This window comes from Mobula hypostoma, chromosome 20, assembly GCF_963921235.1.
Source record: "Mobula hypostoma chromosome 20, sMobHyp1.1, whole genome shotgun sequence".
In the NCBI taxonomy this organism is placed as follows: Eukaryota; Metazoa; Chordata; class Chondrichthyes; order Myliobatiformes; family Myliobatidae; genus Mobula; species Mobula hypostoma.
The window spans coordinates 7,073,546-7,096,053 of NC_086116.1; the positions used below are offsets into that span (position 1 = coordinate 7,073,546).

A 22,508-nucleotide genomic window follows, 5' to 3' on the forward strand; every position below is an offset into this window, starting at 1 on the left:
GCTTGTAACTTCCTTAGAAGTTTGCAAAGGTTCAGCATGCCATCTAAAACTTTGACAAACTTCTATAGATGTGTAGTCGAGAGTATATTGACTGGTTGGTATGCAAACACCAGTGCTTTTCAATGGAAAATCCAAAAAAAAGTAATGCATAGGGCCCGGTCCATCACAGATAAACCCCTCCCCACCATTGAGCATATTAATATGCAGCGCTGTCGCAGAAAATCAGCACCTATCATCAGGGACCCCCACCACCCAGGTCATGCTCTCTTCTCACTACTGCCATCAGGAAGAAGGTGCAGGAGCCTCAGGACTCACAGTGCCAGGTTCAGGAACAGTTAGCACCCCTCAGCCATTAGGCTCTTGAACCAGAGGGGATAACTTCCCTCAAAGTCACTAGCCCCATCATTGATTTATTCCCACAACCAATGGACTCACTTTCAAGGACTCTTCATCTCTTGTTTTTGATATCTATTATATTTTAATACATGTATTATTATTATTATTTATTTTTTATTCGCTTTTGGATTTGCAGCTTGGTGTCTTTTGCACATTGGTTGTTTGGCCATCCTGTTGTGTGCAGTCTTTCATTGATTCTATTGTGTTTCTTGAATTTACAGCTTATGGTCACAGGAAAATGGATCTCACATTTGTGTATGGTGACATATAAGTACTTTGATAATAAAATTACTTTGAACTTTGTCTCTGGTGTTCCCTGAAACAAAGATAAACATGCCCTGTAATGTTCCAAAAAGCATTAACGCACATTAATAAACACATGAAAACACTTAAGTATCTGATGGTAATGACGTTAACTCGCAATGTATTGAACTTGCAAGTAGTGATCACCTTTGAAATGACAAGATACAGCATGTAATGAAAGATTATTCTTTCCAATAGCACACTGCGGGGAGCCACTTGACACAAATGGTCTGGAGATCAATCACCATTTTACACAGGCAGTGACTGGTTCTCAATGTGCGCCGTGCACATACGTATTTGTTCAAAAGGTTCAAGGTTTGGGCCTAGGTTTGATTTCATGAGTGCCAGATTCATAGGTAGCATACTTGTAGACAATGAGGTCTTTGGAATCTGAATCAGAATCAGGTTTACTGTATGTCATGAAATATATTATCAATTGCAATAAGTGTATATATAAAAATAAGTGGTGCATAAAGAGGGCAAAATGGTGAGGTAATGGTCATGGATTCATTCTCCATTCAGAAATCTGATGGCAGAAGGGAAGAGCTGTTCATAAAACATTGAGTTGTGTCTTCAGGCTCCTGTCCCTCCTCCTTGATGGTAGTAATGAGACGAGGGCGTGTCCTGGGGATGTGGGTTCTGAATTATGGACACCGCCTTCTTGATGCATTTCCTTTTAAAGATGTCTTCAATAGTACTCCTGGTGGAGCTTTGATAGGTTCAACTTTGATGGGGTGCAGAGGAGATGCACCAGAATGATACCAGGACTGAAAGGGTTAACTTGTGAGGACCAGTTGCAGGAACTCGGCCTACTTTTGCTGAGCCAAAACAAAGTCACAGAAGTTCATGTTTGAAAATTTGGCTGGATTGTTGGAGAGAACCATGTCCTCTGAGAGAAAGATCCAGAACAGTGAAGCATACCTCAGCATGTGAGCTGGGGTGTGTCAAAGTGGTGTCAGGAGGAACTCAGTAACAGTGCAACTAAAACTAGCAAAACCCTGAGGTTTTGTTAGCCTCAATACGTGAGGATAAGTTTACTAAATAACTAACATCAATGGGCCAAATAGCCTATTTCTCTCCTGTGTCTTCTCAATGTTGTATTCTTTGCCTGTTTTCATTCCTGTTATTGATATTTCTCTATTTATTGGTACAGCTAACATCTGCCCAGGATCTGCTGCTACAACCCAGTGCAAGAAATACTCTCTCCAGAGAAACAACAGACGGCTGACAGCATGCTCCACAGCAGTAAGTTCACTTACTGTTGAGTAGATGGGCCAAATGGCCTAAGTAATATGCTCTTATGGTCATGGCTGGAAGGTGCAGGGTGTTTTTGGAACGAAGCTCCTGCAAAGGAACTCAACTTTTGTCTAGACGTTACAGAAGTTGATGCATTTCCTCATCAAAGAACCTCTGTACATTATCACAGAATGGCCGATTAGGAAAAGGGGAGGTGCAACGAGACCTGGGTGTCATTACACACCAGTCATTGAAAGTGGGCATGCAGGTACAGCAGACAGTGAAAAAGGCGAATTGTATGCTGGCATTTATAGCGAGAGGATTCGAGTACAGGAGCAGGGAGGTACTACTGCAGTTGTACAAGGCCTTGGTGAGACCACACCTGGAGTATTGTGTGCAGTTTTGGTCCCCTAATCTGAGGAAAGACATCCTTGCCATAGAGGGAGTACAAAGAAGGTTCACCAGATTGATTCCTGGGATGGCAGGACTTTCATATGAAGAAAGACTGGATGAACTGGGCTTGTACTCGTTGGAATTTAGAAGATTGAGGGGAGATCTGATTGAAACGTATAAGATCCTAAAGGGATTGGACAGGCTAGATGCAGGAAGATTGTTCCCGATGTTGGGGAAGTCCAGAACGAGGGGCCACAGTTTGAGGATAGAGGGGAAGCCTTTTAGGACCGATATTAGGAAAAACTTCTTCACACAGAGAGTGGTGAATCTGTGGAATTCTCTGCCACAGGAAACAGTTGAGGCCAGTTCATTGGCTATATTTAAGAGGGAGTTAGATATGGCCCTTGTGGCTACGGGGGTCAGGGGGTATGGAGAGAAGGCTGGGGTGGGGTTCCGAGTTGGATGATCAGCCATGATCATAATAAATGGCGGTGCGGGCTCAAAGGGCCGAATGGCCTACTCCTGCACCTATTTTCTATGTTTCTATGTTTCTATTACATAAGTAGAAGCAGGAATAGGTCATCTGACCCCTGACTCTTCTCCATGTGTCAGATTGTGACCCTGACTTTACTTTTCCTGCCTGTATTCCATGACCATTGACTCCTCCATTATCCAACAACCCCTTCATCATATAATGACTCTACCTAAACAGAAAAGTGAAATGGAAAATTCCAAATAGTCACGACCCTCCAAGTACTTCCTCCATATAGAACATAGAACTTTGAGGGATCTATAGGCGTGGACCCCAAGGTCTCCATCTTAAACAGGTTGCTCCTTATTCTGGAAGTACAGCGCCTTCAGCCCATGATGTTGTGCTGTACTTTTAAACTACTCCAAGATCAATCTCACCTTTCCTTCCCACGTAGTCCTGCATTTTTCTTTCACCTATGTGCCAACTTAAGAGTCTCATAAATGTGCCCAATGTATCTGCCTCTGCCACTGCCCGTGGCAGAGAGTTCCACGCACTCCTCACTCACCATGTGTCATTGCTTTGAAAAAAAATTTTGGGTTACTTTGTAATCAGAATCAATTCAGCGGCAGCAGTACAGTGCAATGCATAAAATATACCATAAATTACAATAAGAAATATATATTTTTAAAATTTAAATAAGTGGTGCAAAAATAGTGAGGAAATGTTCAGAGGAGAAGAAGCTGTTAGTAAAACGTTGAGTGTGGGTCTTCTGGCTCCTGTACCTCCTCCTTGATGGTAGAATTGAGAAGAGGACATGTCCTGGGTGGTGGAGTCCTTTCTAAGACATCGCCTTTTGAAGATGTCTTCAGTGGTGGGGTGGCCAGTGCACGTGATGGAGCTGGCTGACTTTACAAACCTCTGAAGCTTTTTCTTATCCTTTTTCTGTCCATACCAGAGAGTGATGCAGCTAGTTAGAATGTTTCCATGGTACACCTGTAGAAATTTGCTAAAGTCCTTGGTGACATACAAAATTTCTTCAAATGTAGGACATTTTGAGTAAGATCAAAGTGTTTAGTTAAGCTTACGATTTTTTCCTTACTATTTACAGAATAGTTCAGGACAACAGAAGGCTAGTGTTCAGCAAAACTGCACACCATTGCAGCACTTGCAGTCCAAGCAGAACTTGGCATTCCAGCCCCCAATGCCTCGTCCTCCCTCAGTTGCATCTTGGTGAAGTTTGATCGTTAATGCAGGTCAGGCTCTATGTACAGTGTATTTGAAATGTACAGTGTGTACTTGCGACACCGTTATTACGGCTATTTATGTTACTGAGGTTCACCCTTACACCATTCACAAATCACTGCCCAAAAATTCAAGATTGGGACTAAAAATCGCTCTCACAGAATCTGAGTGAAAAAAATAAGTAGGTAAATAACATTTTTTTCAGCACGCATTTCTTGATGCATTTGCAGATGATGCAGGTGGTTTTCTGGGATAATATCCCCTACACATTAAAGGAAGAGAAAGGGAGATGGAAGGGGGGGGGGAGACGGACAGAGAGAGAGAAAGAGAAAGAGATAGGGGAGGGAGAGAGAGAGAGAAGGAGGGGAGAGGGAGAAAGAGAGAGAGAGAGGGAGAAAGGGAGGGAAAGAGAGGGGGAGAGATGTTTTTGCAAGTTTGTGTCTACGGCATTCATTCCATTCAGATTTTTTTCTGTACTTCTCAAATGATTCATATTTTGGATAATTCTGTATAATTTTAGCCAAAATCACAGAGCAAAGCCTTCACCACAACTTCACTGTTTGAAGCAAATCCTGGTAGATCAGTATTATCACAATGTCCCAGTGCTCCCATGTAAGGAGCCAGTACATCACCATGACAGGGTTGATAGAGCCGCAGTCTTACAGCACCGGAGACCGGGTTCAATCCTGACCTTAGCCACTCCGCGGAATTTGAATGTTCTCCTTGTAACTGCCTGGGTTACTTCCGAGTGCTCCAGTTTGCTCCCACGCCCCTAAAATGAGGCGTGGGGAGTTTAACTGATGTGCACAAGAGTGGTGGAATCTGGAGGTGTTGATGGGAATGTGGTGAGAACAAAATGGGTCAGGGTTGGATGAACGTAAAACTGGGTGCTTGATGTTCAGGGTAGGCAGAAGGGCTTGTTTCTGTGCTGTATCTCTTCATGACTCTGTGATCTTGCTGTGTTGGGTATCACAATGTTTGCATTATTGATTAGCTAGGAAGTTGGGCGCCACAGTAGCGTAGTGGTTAGCGCGATGCTATTATAATGCAGGGCGTCATATCACGGAGTTCAAATCTGGCATCCTCTGTAAGCAAGCTCGGGCGTTCCTCACCATGGGTGCATGGGTTTCCTCCCACAGTCCAAAGGCATGCCAGTTAGTAGGTTAATATGTCGTTGTAAATTGTCCTGTGATGAGGCTAGGAGTAGGGTTGCTGAGCGGCACCGTTCGAAGGGCTGGAAAGACATGTTCTGTACCATAAATCTAAACAAGTAGGTAAATCAATAATTTGTGTTGTAACCTGCTGGATTTGCAATGGATGACATTACGATTAGAGCAATGGTCTATCTCCTGATCCAATGAAACACGCCAGTCAAAGTTGAATTGGAGGAATGATTGTGAGAAGGTCCCAGTCAAGCAGAGAAGAAATAAGGACAGGGAAAGAAGGACGTTGATTATTGGAATTAGAAACATAGAAAACCTACAGCACAGTACAGGCCCTTCATTCCACAAAACTGTGCCAAACATGTCCCTGCCTTAGAACTACCTAGGCTTTACCCATAGCCCTCTATTTCTCTAAGCTCCATGTAGCCATCCAGGAGTCTCTTAAAAGACCCTATCGTTTCCGCCTCCACCACTGCCGCCGGCAGCCCATTCCAAGCATTCACCACTCTCTGCGTAGAAAACTTACCCCTGACATCTCCTCTGTACCTCTAAATTGGTTTATTATTGGTTATTATTGTTACATGTACCAAGATACAGTGATACAGCAAAAAGCTTTTCTTGTGTACTGTTCATACAGATCAAATCTTCACACAATTGATTGATGTAGAAAAAGGTAAAACAATATAAATGCAGAATAGAGTGTAAAAACTACAGAGAAAGTGAAGTGCAAGATCATAACGAGGTAGATTGTGAGGTCAAGAGTCCATCTTATCGTACAAGAGTCTGATAATACTGGGATAGAATCTATCCTTCAGCCTGCTGGTATGTGCTTTCAGGCACCTGCATTTTCTGCCCGATGGGAGGGGGGAGAAGGGAGAATGTCCGGGCTGGATGGAGGTTTTAATTATGCTGGCTGCTTTTCTGAGGCAGCGAGAAGTGCAGACAGAGTTCACTGGTTTGCATAATGTGCTGAGCTGTGTCCACAACTCTGCGGTTTCTTGCGGTCATGTACAGCGCCGTTGCCATACCAGCCATTATGCATCCAACTAGAACGCTTTCTACAAAATTAGTAAGAGTCGACAGGGAGAAATAGCTATTTTTTTTACCCTCCTGAGGAAGTAGAAGTGTTGGCAAGCTTTCTTGCGTGTTAAAAACTTCATGGAGAATTCTGCATTTGCAAAAATTAGAATTAACAGTTGAATTGTTCTCTTTTGGGCCTCCAGATATTAGCTGTCATTACACAGAAGCAGGTTACTTATGAGGTGCCATTTTCTGCAGAGAGTTTGAAAAATAATGGGAAGCTTAATTACCATTAAATTAGATTCGAGAATGAGGTGTCATACATTGGCTTTCTAATTCTGTGTCAATAACTGTAGGTAAAGTAATATTACTATTATATTCCAGGGAATTTTAGTAACCCAGTATTGAATTCCCCAGTATCTAATTACCGGTCCATGGTGTTCTATTGCTGAGGTAGAGTTAGGCTTATCCAAATCAACCTAGCTTTACTTTTCAAGTTAACAAATCTTTCCGGTGCCTAGCTGCATTTTCTGTAGGCACTGGAAACATCTGATATCATGAAAGGAAAAACTAGATTGATTTTGATATGCCTTATTAACTGTCTATTTTAAAAGGCAAAGTCATATATTCAAAATCATTGAGTTTTGATATCTCTAGAAATGATTAGAAGTTACCTGTTTTATTCGCTCTGTTAAAATTGTACATCTACCAATCCTCTCTGATTCTCCCTCTCATCTTTTAAGTTAGTAATGTTTATTCTTCTGCATATCTAGCAAGTATTCAGCTTTCTATCAAATGCAATATATATTGAAGTTCAAGTACAATTGGAAGTAATCCATCAGGGAGTTACAAATTTATTCTGCGAATCTGGAGACAGTCACAGGCAAGGGGATTTACACTGCAGCCTGTCAAACTGTCAATCAGGTCGGAGATCCTTCACATTTTCACATGATTGTCTAAGGGAAGATTGTGTAAAAATGGAAACAACCACCACTTTATGATCTGAAAAGCCTTTGTGAAGCATATGCCACAGTTGCAAAACCAGTTATAAACCTCCCCATGTGTTTTCAAACTTCTCACATTTGTCTTTGTTTTCAGAGTTTATTATGACAACATTGGGAGCCGCGTGCATATTTTGACACATCATTCACCACCTGAAATTAGCTAAGCAAGGATTAAGCAATAATTCTGGTCTTTTGGCTGACATACTGTACACCCGAGAATTGTTTCATGCAAAGGCGGATGCCTAGCAACAAGCTGCCAATTCATCATTTTTATTAAAGCAATTCCACACTTCAAGCTGGGCTTTGTTGTTACAACAGCAAATCAAGTAATTTATTGCCTTGTACACAAGTATGGTGATGAATAGGTACAATGAGCAGGGGCATTACAGGCACATAGCTACAGACAACACACAGAACATAAATTATACATGAATTAGAAAGACAGTCACGAGAGATACTGTGCTCAACTGTGATTCCACAACCTAATGGACTCACTTTCAAGGATTCTACAATTCATTTTCGTAGTATTATTTATTTATTCGTTTTTATTTGTGCAGTTTGTCTTCTTCTGCAAATTGGTTGTTTGTCTGTTTTGTTTGTGTGTCATTTTTCTTTGCTTCCATTGCATTTCTGTTTTCCTGGGAATGCCTGTAAGAAAATGAATCTGAAGGTAGTACGTGGTGACATATACGTACTTTGATAACAAATTTATGTTGGACTTTAGACTTTGAGGGGAAAAAACACATTCAGGGACCAGTCCATTGAAGTTGAAGAGGTGTTCCATTGCTGAGGTAGGTTCAGGGTTATGGAAATTGGTTCAAGAACCTGGTGGTTGTAGGGAAATAGCCGTTCCTGAATCTGGTGATGTGGGCCTTCAGCTTTCGGTTCCTCTGCTAGTCAGTAGCAGCAAGGAGATGGTATGAGTGGATACTGTTGGTGGTGGGGAGCGCTGTGCCCGTGATGAACAGGGTAAGACTGCTGCATCCTCTTGGGTTGGTCTACATTGGAGTTGCCAGTCTGGGTTATGGTGCAACTAGAGAGGACATTTTGTACAGTGCATCATTTGAAGTTTGTTAGAGTATGCCAGTGATTTCTACACCAACCACAATGCCAATTTAAACAGCACATCTGTCCACAGATGGTCTAAATCCCTCCATTACCTGTCGGTTTGTGTGCCTGCTAAATGTCTTTTGAAGGTTTAAATATCAAAAGTTCAAAGTAAATTTTATTATCAGAGTACATATATGTCACCGTATATAGCCTTGGGATTCATTTTCTTGTGGGCATACTCAACAAATCTATAGAATAGTAGCCATAACAGAATCAATGAGAGACCACCCAAGCAGGGCGTTCAACCAGAGTGCAGAAGACAACAAACTGTGCAAACGCAAAAAGAAGAAACAATAATATAAATAAATAAACAATAAATATTGAGAATACGAGATGAGGGGTGCTTGCAAGTGAGTCAATCTTTTGTGGGAACATTTTCATGAAGGGACAAGTGAAGTCGAGTGAAGTTATCCCTTTTGTTCAAGAGCCTGATGGTTGAGGGGTAGTAACTGATCCTGAACCTGGTGGTGCAAGTCTGTTGTACCTTCTTCCTGATGGTAGCAGTGAGAAGAGAGCGTGCCCTGGGTGGTGGGGGGTCCCTGATGATGGATACTGCTTTCCTACAACTGTGTTTCATGTAAATGCCCTCAATGGTTGGGAGGGCTTTACCGTGATGGAGTGGGCCATATCCACTACTTTTGTCCAATTTTCTGTTCAAGGGCTTTGGGCTACTGATGCAGCCAGTCAATATACTCTCCATCACGCATCTATAGAGGTTTATCCAAAATAATATCTACTCCAATCAACACATTTCGTGTGTTTTCTTTACAACATCAGTCTTGACCTGAACAGAGAGCTAAAACTTAAATTATTCCATAATCATAAGACAAACAGGAAATCGTTGGACGAAGACAAACTGGTAAGAGTTGATAAACCTCATACCACACTTCGAAAATGATTCACTCACCTTAACATTGACTAGGGTTGTTATAATTTTTATGCAAGCTTTCTATTAGCTGGGTGAATTCTTTAAAAACAAAAACTGATCTCATTTTTTCTCAAGACAGCCCTTCAGGTCTATTGGGTCACTCCCATTTAATCCCATTTGCCCTCCCAGATCTCTGCTTATCTGCTCCCTCCTGATTATCCCAGCACTCACCTACACGAGGGGCAATTTACAGCAGCCAGAATTAACCCACTGACCCACACGGAAACTGGAGCAACTGGAAAACCACCCACTTACAAAGAGGAACTATGAAATCGTCCAGGCAACATCTAAATTGCACAGTTAAGAGGCATCCTTTATTACTTTGGGAAAAAAAGCTTTTATTTCAGTTTTCAGAAGTGTAGTGTCTGATGTAATGTAGAATCCATAGGTAATTAGTCTAAGGGGTGAATAGCGGGGTAACACCAGACAGACCTCACCTGCTCTTTTTTAAATACTCATGGGGTCCCTGTGCACCTACATAAACAGGCTCAGAATCAGAACCAGCTTTATTATCACTGACGTATGTCGGGACATTAGTTTCCTTTATGGCAGCAGTACAGTGCAAGATGTTAAAAGTTACTTTAAGTTACAATAAAAGAAATCAATAGACAGTAGAAAAGAGGAATAGTGGGGTGGTGTTCATGGACCTTCCAGAAATCTAGTGGCAGTGAGGAAGAAGCTGTTCCTGTCATGCCCTGACCACAGCAAATTCCTAACAGGTGTAAGTGTATATAGTGAATAAAGTTGATCCGTGAACCTCGATGGTGGGGAGGGTTGTGCCTGTGACGGAGCTGGCTGAGGCTGCAGCCTCGTTTGAAGTTTCTTCTGAGAGACAACACAAAAGACAATGCTGCTCTCCACCAATGTAGAGGGAAATAGAGAATAGCATCTAGTCTTTTTCTGTGTCCGAGATTACATCCACACGTCTCAGAGCTGGAGCTAATAACTTTATGATTGAAAGGAGATGGTGAAGTGGAGGTTTGGATTAAATAGAAAGGTGAAAGTGAGGGAGTCCAGAACTCCTTTTACAATTTGTGTCAGCTGGCAGTCAGACCACGTTGTAATCTCACGAGGATTTCACTACTCTGCTGTAGCAGAGTAATATTGAATTTCAAACCTTGGGCTTCACGGCCCATTTGACCTTACAACTCCATGTTAAGCATGTGTCTAGACTAGTAGGGATTGTGTGATACTACTAAATACAGTGTGTTTTATTTGTTTGCTGAAGCTATGTTTAAACAGGCCATTAGAACAAAGGAAAAACGCTATCTTGTATTGGGTAAATCTTGAACTGAATAAGATTGAAAGTTGGAAATGAAAGTTATACTTGCTCCAAAAGCTGCTGATGTGCAGGGGAAAGTGTGGACATGACTGGTGTGGATAATAATTCCAGAACATAAATGTTACACCCATCAGGAAAGACTACTTTTTTTTGTTCTGCGTTTTCTTGTTTAAAAATCTGTATAATTTATGCTTTCCTTGTGAATACTGATTGTATGATGCCACAAGCCTGTGATACTGCTGCAAGTTTTTATTGCACCAGTGCTTACATGGACTTGTGCAGATGACAATAAACTTAATTTTCACTTTGAGTGGTGATCTCTGCTCCAGAGAAACATAGAAACATAGAAAATAGGTGCAGGAGTAGGCCATTCGGCCCTTCGAGCCTGCACCGCCATTCAGTATGATCATGGCTGATCATCCAACTCAGAACCCTGTACCAGCCTTCTCTCCATACCCGCTGATCCCTTTAGCCACAAGGGCCATATCTAACTCCCTCTTAAATATAGCCAATGAACTGGCCTCAACTGTTTCCTGTGGCAGAGAATTCCACAGATTCACCACTCTCTGTGTGAAGAAGTTTTTCCTAATCTCGGTCCTAAAAGGCTTCCTCTCTATCCTCAAACTGTGACCCCTCGTTCTGGACTTCCCCAACATCGGAAACAATCTTCCTGCATCTAGCCTGTCCAATCCCTTTAGGATCTTATATGTTTCAATCAGATCCCCCCTCAATCTTCTAAATTCCAACGAGTACAAGCCCAATTTATCCAGTCTTTCTTCATATGAAAGTCCTGCCATCCCAGGAATCAATCTGGTGAACCTTCTTTGTACTCCCTCTATGGCAAGGATGTCTTTCCTCAGATTAGGGGACCAAAACTGCACACAATACTCCAGGTGTGGTCTCACCAAGGCCTTGTACAACTGCAGTAGTACCTCCCTGCTCCTGTACTCGAATCCTCTTGCTATAAATGCCAGCATACCATTCGCCTTTTTCACCGCCTGCTATACCTGCATGCCCACTTTCAATGACTGGTGTATAAAGACACCCAGGTCTCGTTGCACCTCCCCTTTTCCTAATCGGACACCATTCAGATAATAATCTGTTTTCCTGTTTTTGCCACCAAAGTGGATAACTTCACATTTATCCACATTAAATTGCATCTGCCATGAAGAGGACTGAGAGCTGATCAGGTACAGTAAATGGTGGAAGGCTTGGATCAGTAGATGTACAGATGATTGAGGTGTGGGGAATCTGAAACTAGGGCCCATAACTACAGGAATGTCACAGCAAATACATAGAACATAAAATGTAGAACCACAGTCCACAGGAACATATCTGGGCTGCCAATTTAAACTAATGTTATCTGCCTGCAATGTGGTCTATACCCCACCATTCCCTTCCTCTTCATGTGCCCTCCCTCCAAAATGTGTTTTAAACATCTCTATTGTATCGGCTCCCACCACTTTCCTTTGCAATGCATTCTAGGTATCCACCATTCTCAGTGTAAAAAATAATGCTTCATAATGCTTCATGAATCTCCTTTAAACTTTGCCCCTCTCACTATAAACTAGTGAGGAATTCGGGAGCAACCTCTATCGTCAGGGACGGATGACAATAAAGAGCTCCCAACTTGTGAGTTACAATGACATACTGTTAAGTGTGTGACGGTGTGAGATGGAGTATGGTATGAGGAACTGCACATGCAGTGTAGACAGCAGCGAGGACTGACTGGGGGAAACTGTGCTTTGATTTTTCAGTAACTCTACCTGTTCCTGTGTTTTAGCCTCACCATCGTGGAGTTCGGTGTGTGGACCAACTTCCCCCTGCCTCGCCTCTTCAACACTTCTCTGCCAAGGCTCCTTGCAACATCAACTTTAGGTGCCAGGTGTCACCCTATCCAAGCATCCTTTCCCAACATTAAGAATGAATTTACAGAAATATTGCTGTCTTGACAATTGGCAAGGTCTGTGAGTCTGCATCTGAAGAACCATTGAAACACACAAACGCGTGCTGAGGTCAATCTTTGTGCTTTGAGCTAATTTTGCTGTCTGGTGTGTAAGCAGTGGGTTCTGCTGTGCCTGAATGAGTGATCACATGGAAACTGCCCCAGAACTTTGTTTGGTGAAAGTTATTGGGTTGAAGGTTCTTTGACATGCGGAGACATGCCTAAAGAGGCAATACAGGAGCCTGCCACGGGTTTATATTAAAGACCCTATGGACCAAAGAGACAAGGTCCAGAGCAATGTATGGGTTACACTAACCAGGGCAGTGCTTGCAGCTATGAACCACACGGACCCCTTGTGTTCAGGATTCCCCACTGCAGAGGATGGATGGTAAAGTCAGGAGGAAGTCTGCACCATTCAAACGTCTAAAACACAGAAGGCCATTCAACCCTGTGTGTTCATGCTGGTTGTAAAAGGCACACCCAGTCTAACTTCACCTTCCAACACTGGCTCTGTAGTCCTTTGGGTTCTGCTTAAATGTGAAGAGAATTTCTTCCTGTACCACCTTTCCGAGCGAGTTCCAAGCCCCTTCACCCTCTGGGTGTAATAACTTTCCCTCACCTACTCTTTAATCCCACTAATTGCTTTCAGTCTCGTCCCCCTTGTTCTTGACCTCCTGCCGAGGGAATCGGTCCTTCCCATTTTTCCTCTTGGCCTTGTTAGTGTTATACACCTTTATTAAGCCTTTTCTGGGTCTCAGGGCACAACACCAGCTTATATAACCCTTCATACTGACACTGCTTTCTGATTCTGACCACGTCATCATAAATCTCCTACACTCTAATCATGTCTGCCCTGTAGTATGGTGACTGGAACTATATACAGTGCCAAGCTGGGTCCTCCAGATATTAAGATAAAAATCAGCTTTATTTGTCATATGTACATTGAAGCAGACGGTGAACTGCGTCATTTACATCAAATCAAATCAGTGAGGATTGCACTGAGCAGCTTGCAAGTACCACCACACATAGCAAGCTCACAGCTTATTAACCCCAACCCATACATCTTTGGAGTATGGGAGGAAACCAGAGGAAATCCACACGGTCACGGAGAGAAAGTAAAAAGTTAAATCCCGATTGATATTACAGCTGGTGCTGTAACATGTTGTGCTGACTGCCGTGCTGCTGTAGCAGTTAGCAAAATGCTGATAGTTCAATCATCCCCTCTCTGGTATTTGTGTTGGGCACGTGACCAAGTGGTTAAGGCGTTCGTCTAGTGATCTGAAGGTCGCTAGTTCGAGCCTCAGCTGTGGCAGCATGTTTGTGTCCTTGAGCAAGGCACTTAACCACACATTGCTCTGGTGTCTATGCGAGGAGTGGCTCCCCACACAGACCACCAATCTGCACCTTGTAAGGCATGAAAATGCCTGATGCAGGCCTCTCATGGTATCCCCTCTCTAGTATCCTCTCCTCAGCTAATTAAGACCATAAGACCATAAGACAAAGAAGCAGAAGTCGGCTATTCGGCCCATCGAGTCTGCTCCGCCATTTTATCATGAGCTGATCCATTTTCCCATTTAGTCCCACTCCCCTGCCTTCTCACCATAACCTTTGATACCCTGGCTACTCAGATACCTATCAATCTCTGCCTTAAATACACCCAATGACTTGGCCTCCACTGCTGCCCATGGCAAGAAATTCCATAGATTCACTACCCTCTGGTTAAAAAAATTTCTTTGCATTTCTGTTCTGAATGGGCGCCCTTCAATCCTTAAGTCATGCCCTCTCATACTAGACTCCCCCATCATGGGAAACAACTTTGCCACATCCACTCTGTCCAGGCCTTTCAACATTCAAAATGTTTCTATGAGGTCTCCCCTCATTCTTCTAAACTCCAAGGAATACAGTCCAAGAGCAAACAAACGTTCCTCATATGTTAACCCTCTCATTCCCGGAATCATTCTAGTGAATCTTCTCTGTACCCTCTCCAACGTCAGCACATTCTTTCTTAAATAAGGAGACCAAAACTGCCCACAGTACTCCAAGTGAGGTCTTACCAATGCCTTATAGAGCCTCAACATCACATCCCTGCTCCTATACTCTATTCCTCTAGAAATGAATGCCAACATTGCATTCGCCTTCTTCACCACCGACTCAACCTGGAGGTTAACTTTAAGGGTATCCTGCACGAGGACTCCCAAGTCCCGCTGCATCTCAGAACTTTGAATTCTCTCCCTATTTAAATAATAGTCTGCCCATTTATTTCTTCTGCCAAAGTGCATAATCATACACTTTCCAACATTGTATTTCATTTGCCACTTCTCTGCCCATTCTTCCAATCCATCCAAGTCTTTCTGCAGACTCTCTGTTTCCTCAACACTACTGGCCCCTCCACCTGTCTTTGTATCGTCAGCAAACTTAGTCACAAAGCCACCTATTCCATAATCCAAATCGTTGATGTACAATGTAAACAGAAGTGGCCCCAACATGGACCCCTGTGGAACACCACTGGTAACCGGCAGCCAGCCAGAATAGGATCCCTTTATTCCCACTCTCTGTTTCCTGCCAATCAGCCAATGCTCTATCCACGTATGTAACTTTCCTGTAATTCCACGGGCTCTTATCTTGTTAAGCAGCCTCATGTGTGGCACCTTGTCAAAGGCCTTCTGAAAATCCAAATATACAACATCCACTGCATCGCTCGTGTCTAGCCTACTTGTAATTTCCTCAAAAAATGTAACAGGTTTATCAGGCAGGATCTCCTTTAAGGAAACCAAGCTGAGTTCTGCCTTTCTTGTCATATGCCTTTAAAAAAAGATCCCATAATCCTCTTTAACTAGATCTGCCCTACTACCTCTAGGCATCTATTGGCATATACTCCACGGTCCCTCAATTCCTTTACATTCTCCCACTTGCTCCCCATTGCCTTGCCTTATTGTTTTCTCCACGTGTATTGCCGCACACCTCTGCAGATCGAGTTCCACTTTCCACATTGTGCAGAGGGCTAATGCTGGCAGGAGATTAATGAGTCCACAGAGGTGAGGGAGCTGTTTGTGACTGGGAGCAACAGAGTGGCGGTGATTGATTTGGGTTGGTGAGTTGGAAACAGTGCAGTGAAGAGAGAGAGGGAAACGATCAGCAGGTTGGGGCTTAGTTCAAAATAGGCAGAGAGCAGGTGAATGTAACAAAAGCCCAATCATTCTGCGACATAGAGACCGGATCAAACCCCGGGATTCCGCGGCCTGATTCACTGCCCACTGTCTGGGCACTAGCCTGGGGCAGCACCATCATTGTTACCATCACCCTGGCACCGGGTGTGGAAGAAGCTGGTTTCCCTCTGGATCTGCAGGTCGCCATGGACTAGATCTAGTCTAGTGGTGACCCACTTCCCCCTACCCCACCACCAACACCACAGTGAGTCTGGCTCACCTCAGGATGACTTTCTCACCAACATCCAGAGTGGATGGAGACTGAGCTACTTTCAGATCAGAACCATGAACCCAAAGTCATTCTTTATTCCGCTCCACATGTTCCTTGCTCATCCCCCCACCAGCAACAGTATTCCACCGCAGAGGAAAATCTTCACCCCAGTAAGCAAGTCTCTCACTCAATCCAAACAACCACACATTCCACTCTCAGAAGCACAAGAGGTTCTGCAGAGGAACCCACACAAAATGCTGGAGGAACTCAGCAAGTCAGGCAGCATTTATGGAGAGGAATAAACAGTTGACTTTCAGGCCAAGACCTTTCATCAGGAACCAAAAGGAAGGGGGAAGCCAGAAAAGGTGGTGGGAGGGGAAGGACTCCACGTAGCTTTTCTTGCAACTGCATTGGTTTTAGTGCTTTGCTTTTCTTTGACCATAGTAACATCTTTGTTGGGACAAAGGATGCCTTGGGGAAACATTCACTCTGAAATAAAATTAGTCATTAAAGTTTAGGAACCACACGTTTATAGGATGTAAAACAGCAAATGCTGGAAATGCTCAGAAAGTCAGGAAACATCTGTGGAGAGACAAAGAGAGATAACTTTTCAGAACTGAGAAACTTTTCCAGATCTTTCCCAGTTCTGAAGGTGGGTTTAGAACCGGAAACATTAACTCTGCTTCTCTTCCCAGCAGCTTCTGGTTTTATTTTGGATTTCCAACATTTGCAGTTTTTCTTGGATGTACAGTATAGCGTATTTTCTGTCCATTAAGTACTCTAGAGGTTCACCAGCAGCTAGCGTTATGGGTTCATATTGTCTGCAAATTAATAGAGGACAAATACATCAGGAAATTTAAATCATGAAATGGATTTTATTAAGCCACGCAATTGTGTGACTTTTTTTGAAAATTACTTTGAATATTCCTGGTGACAGATACCGATTTTAAGATTCAAGTTTATTTGTCGCATATACATCGAAACATACAGTGAAATGCATCATTTGCATTAATAACCAACTCACTCAAGCGTGTGCGGGGGCAGCCCGCGAGTCTTGCCACACATCCTGGTGCCCCGTAGCGTAGCCACAATGCTCAGCAAAATATTGTGAGCTTTGAGGTTTTTCAAGAGTGGAATATTCTAGGGGTAAACTCATTGGTGGTTTTCACAAGGGACACGGGTATCCTGGGACTGGATCGCTATATTACCGTTTGTTACTCGTCTCATCAGTTTTTCCATGTCCAGTGCAGTCCTGGCTAGAAGTGAAGTATGATGTAAGTGGTCATTTGTACCGATTATTTCCTCAGATTAGCCGGGCATTGCTTTCCCAACTGCAGTTTACATCTGCAAATGTTTACTTTTGATTCAACTTCAACAATAAAAAATTCCATAAAACAAGGTGATTTCCAGATTAAGATTCTTTCTTGTTCCAACACATTTAAATAGGCTAAGCACTAATCAGTGCTTGTTCAGCCTGAGGAAACCAATTGTCAACATGCAGAAGGTGACGGTGTTAATGTTACAGTTAAATAAAGTATCTGCATATACCTGCCCTTTCACGGTCTTTAGAACAGTGTTTCCCACAGTTTTAGCCTAACACCCCTCCCCAAAACACTTTCATGTTGCCAACGCCTGCTAAAGCACCTTCATTCTTGCCAACGTTCCTCTTAGGCACAATATACTTTCCAGCGCCCCCATAGAGTACAAACATGTCTACCATATATTAGCATGAGAAAAATTATTCTGCTTTAAATTTTTATTTTTCTTTAAACCTAGTTTACACAGTACCTGTGCGCTGTACAGCAGCTTCAATATCAATGTGATCCTTGAGCCTGATGGTCTTTAGCAAGAGTTGAAATATCTGGTTCAAGTTGTGACAGCAAAAGCCTTAAGATCCCATGCATAACAATATCCAGGTAGTTTCTGTTTTTTGTGAGTATGCGATTCACCGCACTGAAGCATCTTTCAACAACGTAGGAGGATGGAAATGCAATGAAGAGCAGTATGGCTCTTCTGCAAAGACCAGGAAACTTTGTATGACAGTGTAGCCACATACCACAATAGCTGACATTTTTGAAAAACATTTTTGCTTCTTCATTATTTTGAATTTCGATAATTTTTTCTTGCAAGCTCTCTTTCTGTTCTTCCACCTTGCAAAGAAATGGGTTAATTACCCAGTCCAGAATTTCCAGATCATTCAAATGATTGCAGGTGCAAGTGGTACTCTTGCAAATCATTGTCTGTGAAAGAGTGTGCCATACTTTCCATGCAGGGAAACGGTGAGAACATTCTTCTCCCAATGTTTTCCTTATATATTTCCAATTTTCAGATAAAATTGAACACTGCACTTTTTACCTGGATTAAATTGAAATTCTCACCCTGCAGATTCATATTTAGAATATTTGTCATAAGGATCTGCTAGGTAGGCCACATCTCCATGTAGAAGTTCAATCTTGTCAACTGAGCAAAAATTGAACAACAATGTCAAAAAAGATCAAAGAAATGTTTTAAGCAGTAGCCCTTTGACAGCCAGCGCACTTCAGTGTGAAGAAGCAAGCATTCAGCTCTTCATCATTATCTTGGCATAACTTGCGAAACATTCTGCTATTTAACGGACAAGCTTTAATTTTGTTGATAGCAAATATAGCAAGAGTCATGTTTGAAAAAAGTCACTGGCTGAGGCTTTAGGCTGAGGCTTTAGGCTGTGGGATGTTGACAATCAATTACACAATAGATTGTAAACAGACTTGGAATTTCTTTTCTCATAAATGCCACTAAACCAGCATGGTGACCTGTCATATATGCTGTTCCCTCTGTCGCACAAGAAATCATGTTCCTAATTGTCATTGTCTCCCACACCATCACCGACTTTATCCGCTCAGGGGATCTCCCATCCACTGCTACCAACCTTATAGTTCCCACACCCCGCACTTCCCGTTTCTACTCAAGATCCACAAACCTGCCTGTCCAGGTAGACCCATTGTCTCAGTTTGCTCCTGTCCCACCAAACTCATTTCTGCATACCACTGTTTTATCCCCCCCTTGATCAATCCCTTCCTACCAATGTTCATGTCACTTCTCACGCTCTGAAACTTTTCAATGATTTTAAGTTCCCTGGCCCCCAGCACTTTATTTCCACCATGGATGTCCAGTCCCTATATACTTCCATCCCCCATCAGGAAGTTCTCAAAGCTCTCTGCTTCTTTTTGGACTCTAGACCTAACCAGTTTCCCTCTACCACCACTCTGCTCTGCCTAGAGGAATTAGTCCTTACTCTTAATAATTTCTCCTTTGGCTCCTCCAACTTCCTCCAAACTAAAGGTGTAGCCATGGGCACCCGTATGGGTCGCAGCTATGCCTGCCTTTTTGTTGGCTTTGTGGAACAATCTATGTTCCAAACCTATTCTGGTATCTGTCCCCCACTTTTCCTTCGCTACATCGACGACTGCATTGGCGCTGCTTCCTGCACGCATGCTGAGCTCATTGACTTCATTAACGTTGCCTCCAACTTTCAGCCTGGCCTCAAGTTTACCTAGTCCATTTCCGAAACCTCCCTCCCCTTTCTAGATCTTTCTGTCTCTATCTCTGGAGACAGCTTACCTACTGATGTCTACTATAAGCCTACTGACTCTCACAGCTATTTGGACTATTCCTCTTTTGACCCCGTCTCTTGCAAAAATGCCATCCCCCTTCTCGCAATTCCTCCATCTCTGCCGCATCTGCTCTCAGGATGAGGCTTTTCATTCCAGGACGGGGGAGATGTCCCCTTTTTTTAAAAAAAGGAGCTTCCCTTCCTCCACCACCAACTCTGCTCTCAAACGCATCTCCCTCATTTTGCACACATCTGCTCTCACTCCATCCTCCCGTCACCCCACTAGGAATAGGGTTCCCCTTGTCCTCACCTACCACCCCACCAGCCTCCGGATCCAACATATAATTCTCCGTAACTTCCGCCACCTCCAACGGGATCCCACCACTAAGCACATCTTTCCCTCCCACCCCCCACTTTCCGCAGGGATCACTCCCTACGCGACTCCCTTGTCCATTCGTCCCCCCCCATCCCTCCCCACTAATCTCCCTCCTGGCACTTATCCTTGTAAGCGGAACAAGTGCTACACATGCCCTTACACTTCCTCCCTCACCACCATTCAGGGCCCCAGACAGTCCTTCCAGGTGAGGCGACACTTCACCCTGTGAGTCGGCTGGGGTGATATACTGCATCTAGTGCTCCCGATGTGGCCTTCTATATATTGGCAAGACCCGACGCAGACTGAGAGATCGTTTCGCTGAACAACTATGCTCTGTCCGCCAGAGAAAGCAGGATCTCCCAGTGGCCACACATTTTAATTCCACGTCCCATTCCCATTCTGATATGTCTATCCACGGCCTCCTCTACTGTAAAGATGAAGCCACACTCAGGTTGGAGGAACAACACCTTATATTCCGTCTGGGTAGCCTCCAACCTGATGGCATGAACATTGACTTCTCAAACTTCCGCTGATGCCCCACCTCTCCCTCGTACCCCATCCGGTATTTATTTATTTATTTACACACATTCTTTTTCTCTCTCTCTCTCCTTTTTCTCCCTCTGTCCCTCTCACTATACCCCCTTCCCATCCTCTGGGCTTCCCCCCTCCCCCTTTCCTTCTCCCTGGGCCTCCTGTCCCATGATCCTCTCATATCCCCTTTGCCAATCACCTGTCCAGCTCTTGGCTCCATCCCTCCCCCTCCTGTCTTCTCCTATCATTTTGGATCTCCCCCTTCGCCTCCCACTTTCAAATCTCTTACTAACTCCTGCTTCAGTTAGTCCTGACGAAGGGTCTCGGCCTGAAACGTCGACTGTACCTCTTCCTAAAGATGCTGCCTGGCCTGCTGCGTTCACCAGCAACTTTTATGTGTGTTGCATGTTCCTAACTGGAATATTTTTTATCCTCAGTACATATTTCAAGCTTGTCATAGATTGATTCTCCATTGATATTTGTTTTTAACATTTTACAAAAGAGAATTTCTTCATAAACGTTTCCATTTTGGATAAACCGTACATATGCCATTAGCAATGGCTCATTGTCTCGCACAGTTGGCTCATCTATTTGTATCCCAAACTCTGTTTTTGTAGCTCTGTGCATAATTGAAAATGTCTTCACTCATTTCGTCAAATCGACGCTTTACAGAGATATTACTTAGAGAAATTGATTGTAAAATACTGGTATCCATTTTGAGAACAGTAGTGAGCACATCTGATACTGCAGGCATTAATAATCTTTCACCAATTGTATGAGATTTTCCACACTTCGCTGTAATTTTGGAAATGTTATTCAAAGCAATGAGACCCTTATTCAGGTAATATTGAGCTTCCTTGGCAAATGACTCAAGCATGCAACGCTTTTCAAATGTTTCTTTCATCTTCTGGATCAGAGTAATATCATAAGTAGCCTTTTCAGGGTGTCTTTTACGGAAGTGTTCCTGCAAACTTGATGGTTTCATGGCTTCATTTGACAGTACAGTATTACAAATAAGACATGTGGGGCATCGCTGATCTGATGAGCAGAACAAAACCATACTCCAGCTATGTAACATTGTATCGATGCACTTTTTGTACTTTCTGTTTCATAGCAGGATTAGAATTCAAGGCTGCACCACCTTCAGACTCATAGAGATCGCGCTGTATGTATTTATCCATCACTAATGGGGCCGAATTAAAATAAAAAATTAACACAAACTGGAAATGCTTATTGGATGTTGATGACTGCAGCGAGTCGACATGGTTGGTCAGGTCTCATGCTTCAAGTTAGGGTACCGCCTACCGCACCCCCCACAGAACCTTGAAAACCCCCCCAAGACTTCTGTTTTCCCTAATACCCCCTCAGGACACATAACGGCCCCTGTTGGGAATCACTGCTTTAGAACATAGAACAATACAGCACAGTACAGGCCTTTAGCCCACAATGTTGTGCCGCCTTTTAACTAACTCTAAGCTCAATCTAACCCTTCCCTCCTACATAGCCCTCCATTTTCCTGTCATCCATCTGCCTATCTAAGTTTCTTAAATGCCCCTAATGTATCTATCTTCACCACAACTTCTGCAGGGTGTTCCACTCGCCTACCACACTCTGTGTAAAAAAACTTAGCTCTGACATCCCCCCAACGCTTTCCTCCAAACACCTTAATATTATGCCCCTTGTATTAGTCTTTTCCGCCCCGGGAAGAAGTCTCCGGCTGTCCACTCAATCTATGTCTCTTATAATCTTGTATACTCTATCAAGTTGTCTCTCATCCTCCTTCACTCCAAAGAGAAAAGCCCAAGCTCTCTCGACCTATCCTCATAAGACATGTTATCCAATCCAGGTAGCAACCTGGTAAATCCCATCTGCACCCTCTCTACAATGTCTGTATCCTTCCTACAATGAGGTGACCAGAGCCGAACACAATATCCCAAGTGTGGTCCAGTTAACTCAATTAAATGTTTTTGTAGAGAAACACAACACAACAGTTCATTTCCACAGAATACACTGGCACATACAGCAAGTGATAATTGTTTTATTAAATGTTAATTCAAATATTTCAAAGGTACATTTAATGTCAGTGAAATGTATACAA

The 22,508-nt window shown here is 43.2% G+C and overlaps 1 protein-coding gene across 1 annotated transcript in view; it reads left to right on the forward strand.

Moving 5' to 3' along the window:
* LOC134359587 (lamin-B1-like) overlaps positions 1-12,630 on the forward strand; it is a 202,019-nt gene extending 189,389 nt beyond the window's left edge. The window contains exons 16-17 of the mRNA XM_063073086.1: positions 1,853-1,944; positions 12,333-12,630. Of these exons, the coding sequence (XP_062929156.1) occupies positions 1,853-1,944; positions 12,333-12,470 (230 nt within the window). The 3' untranslated portion in view covers positions 12,471-12,630. The remainder of the gene's footprint in view (positions 1-1,852; positions 1,945-12,332) is intronic.
* The last annotated feature ends 9,878 nt before the right edge of the window (positions 12,631-22,508 follow it).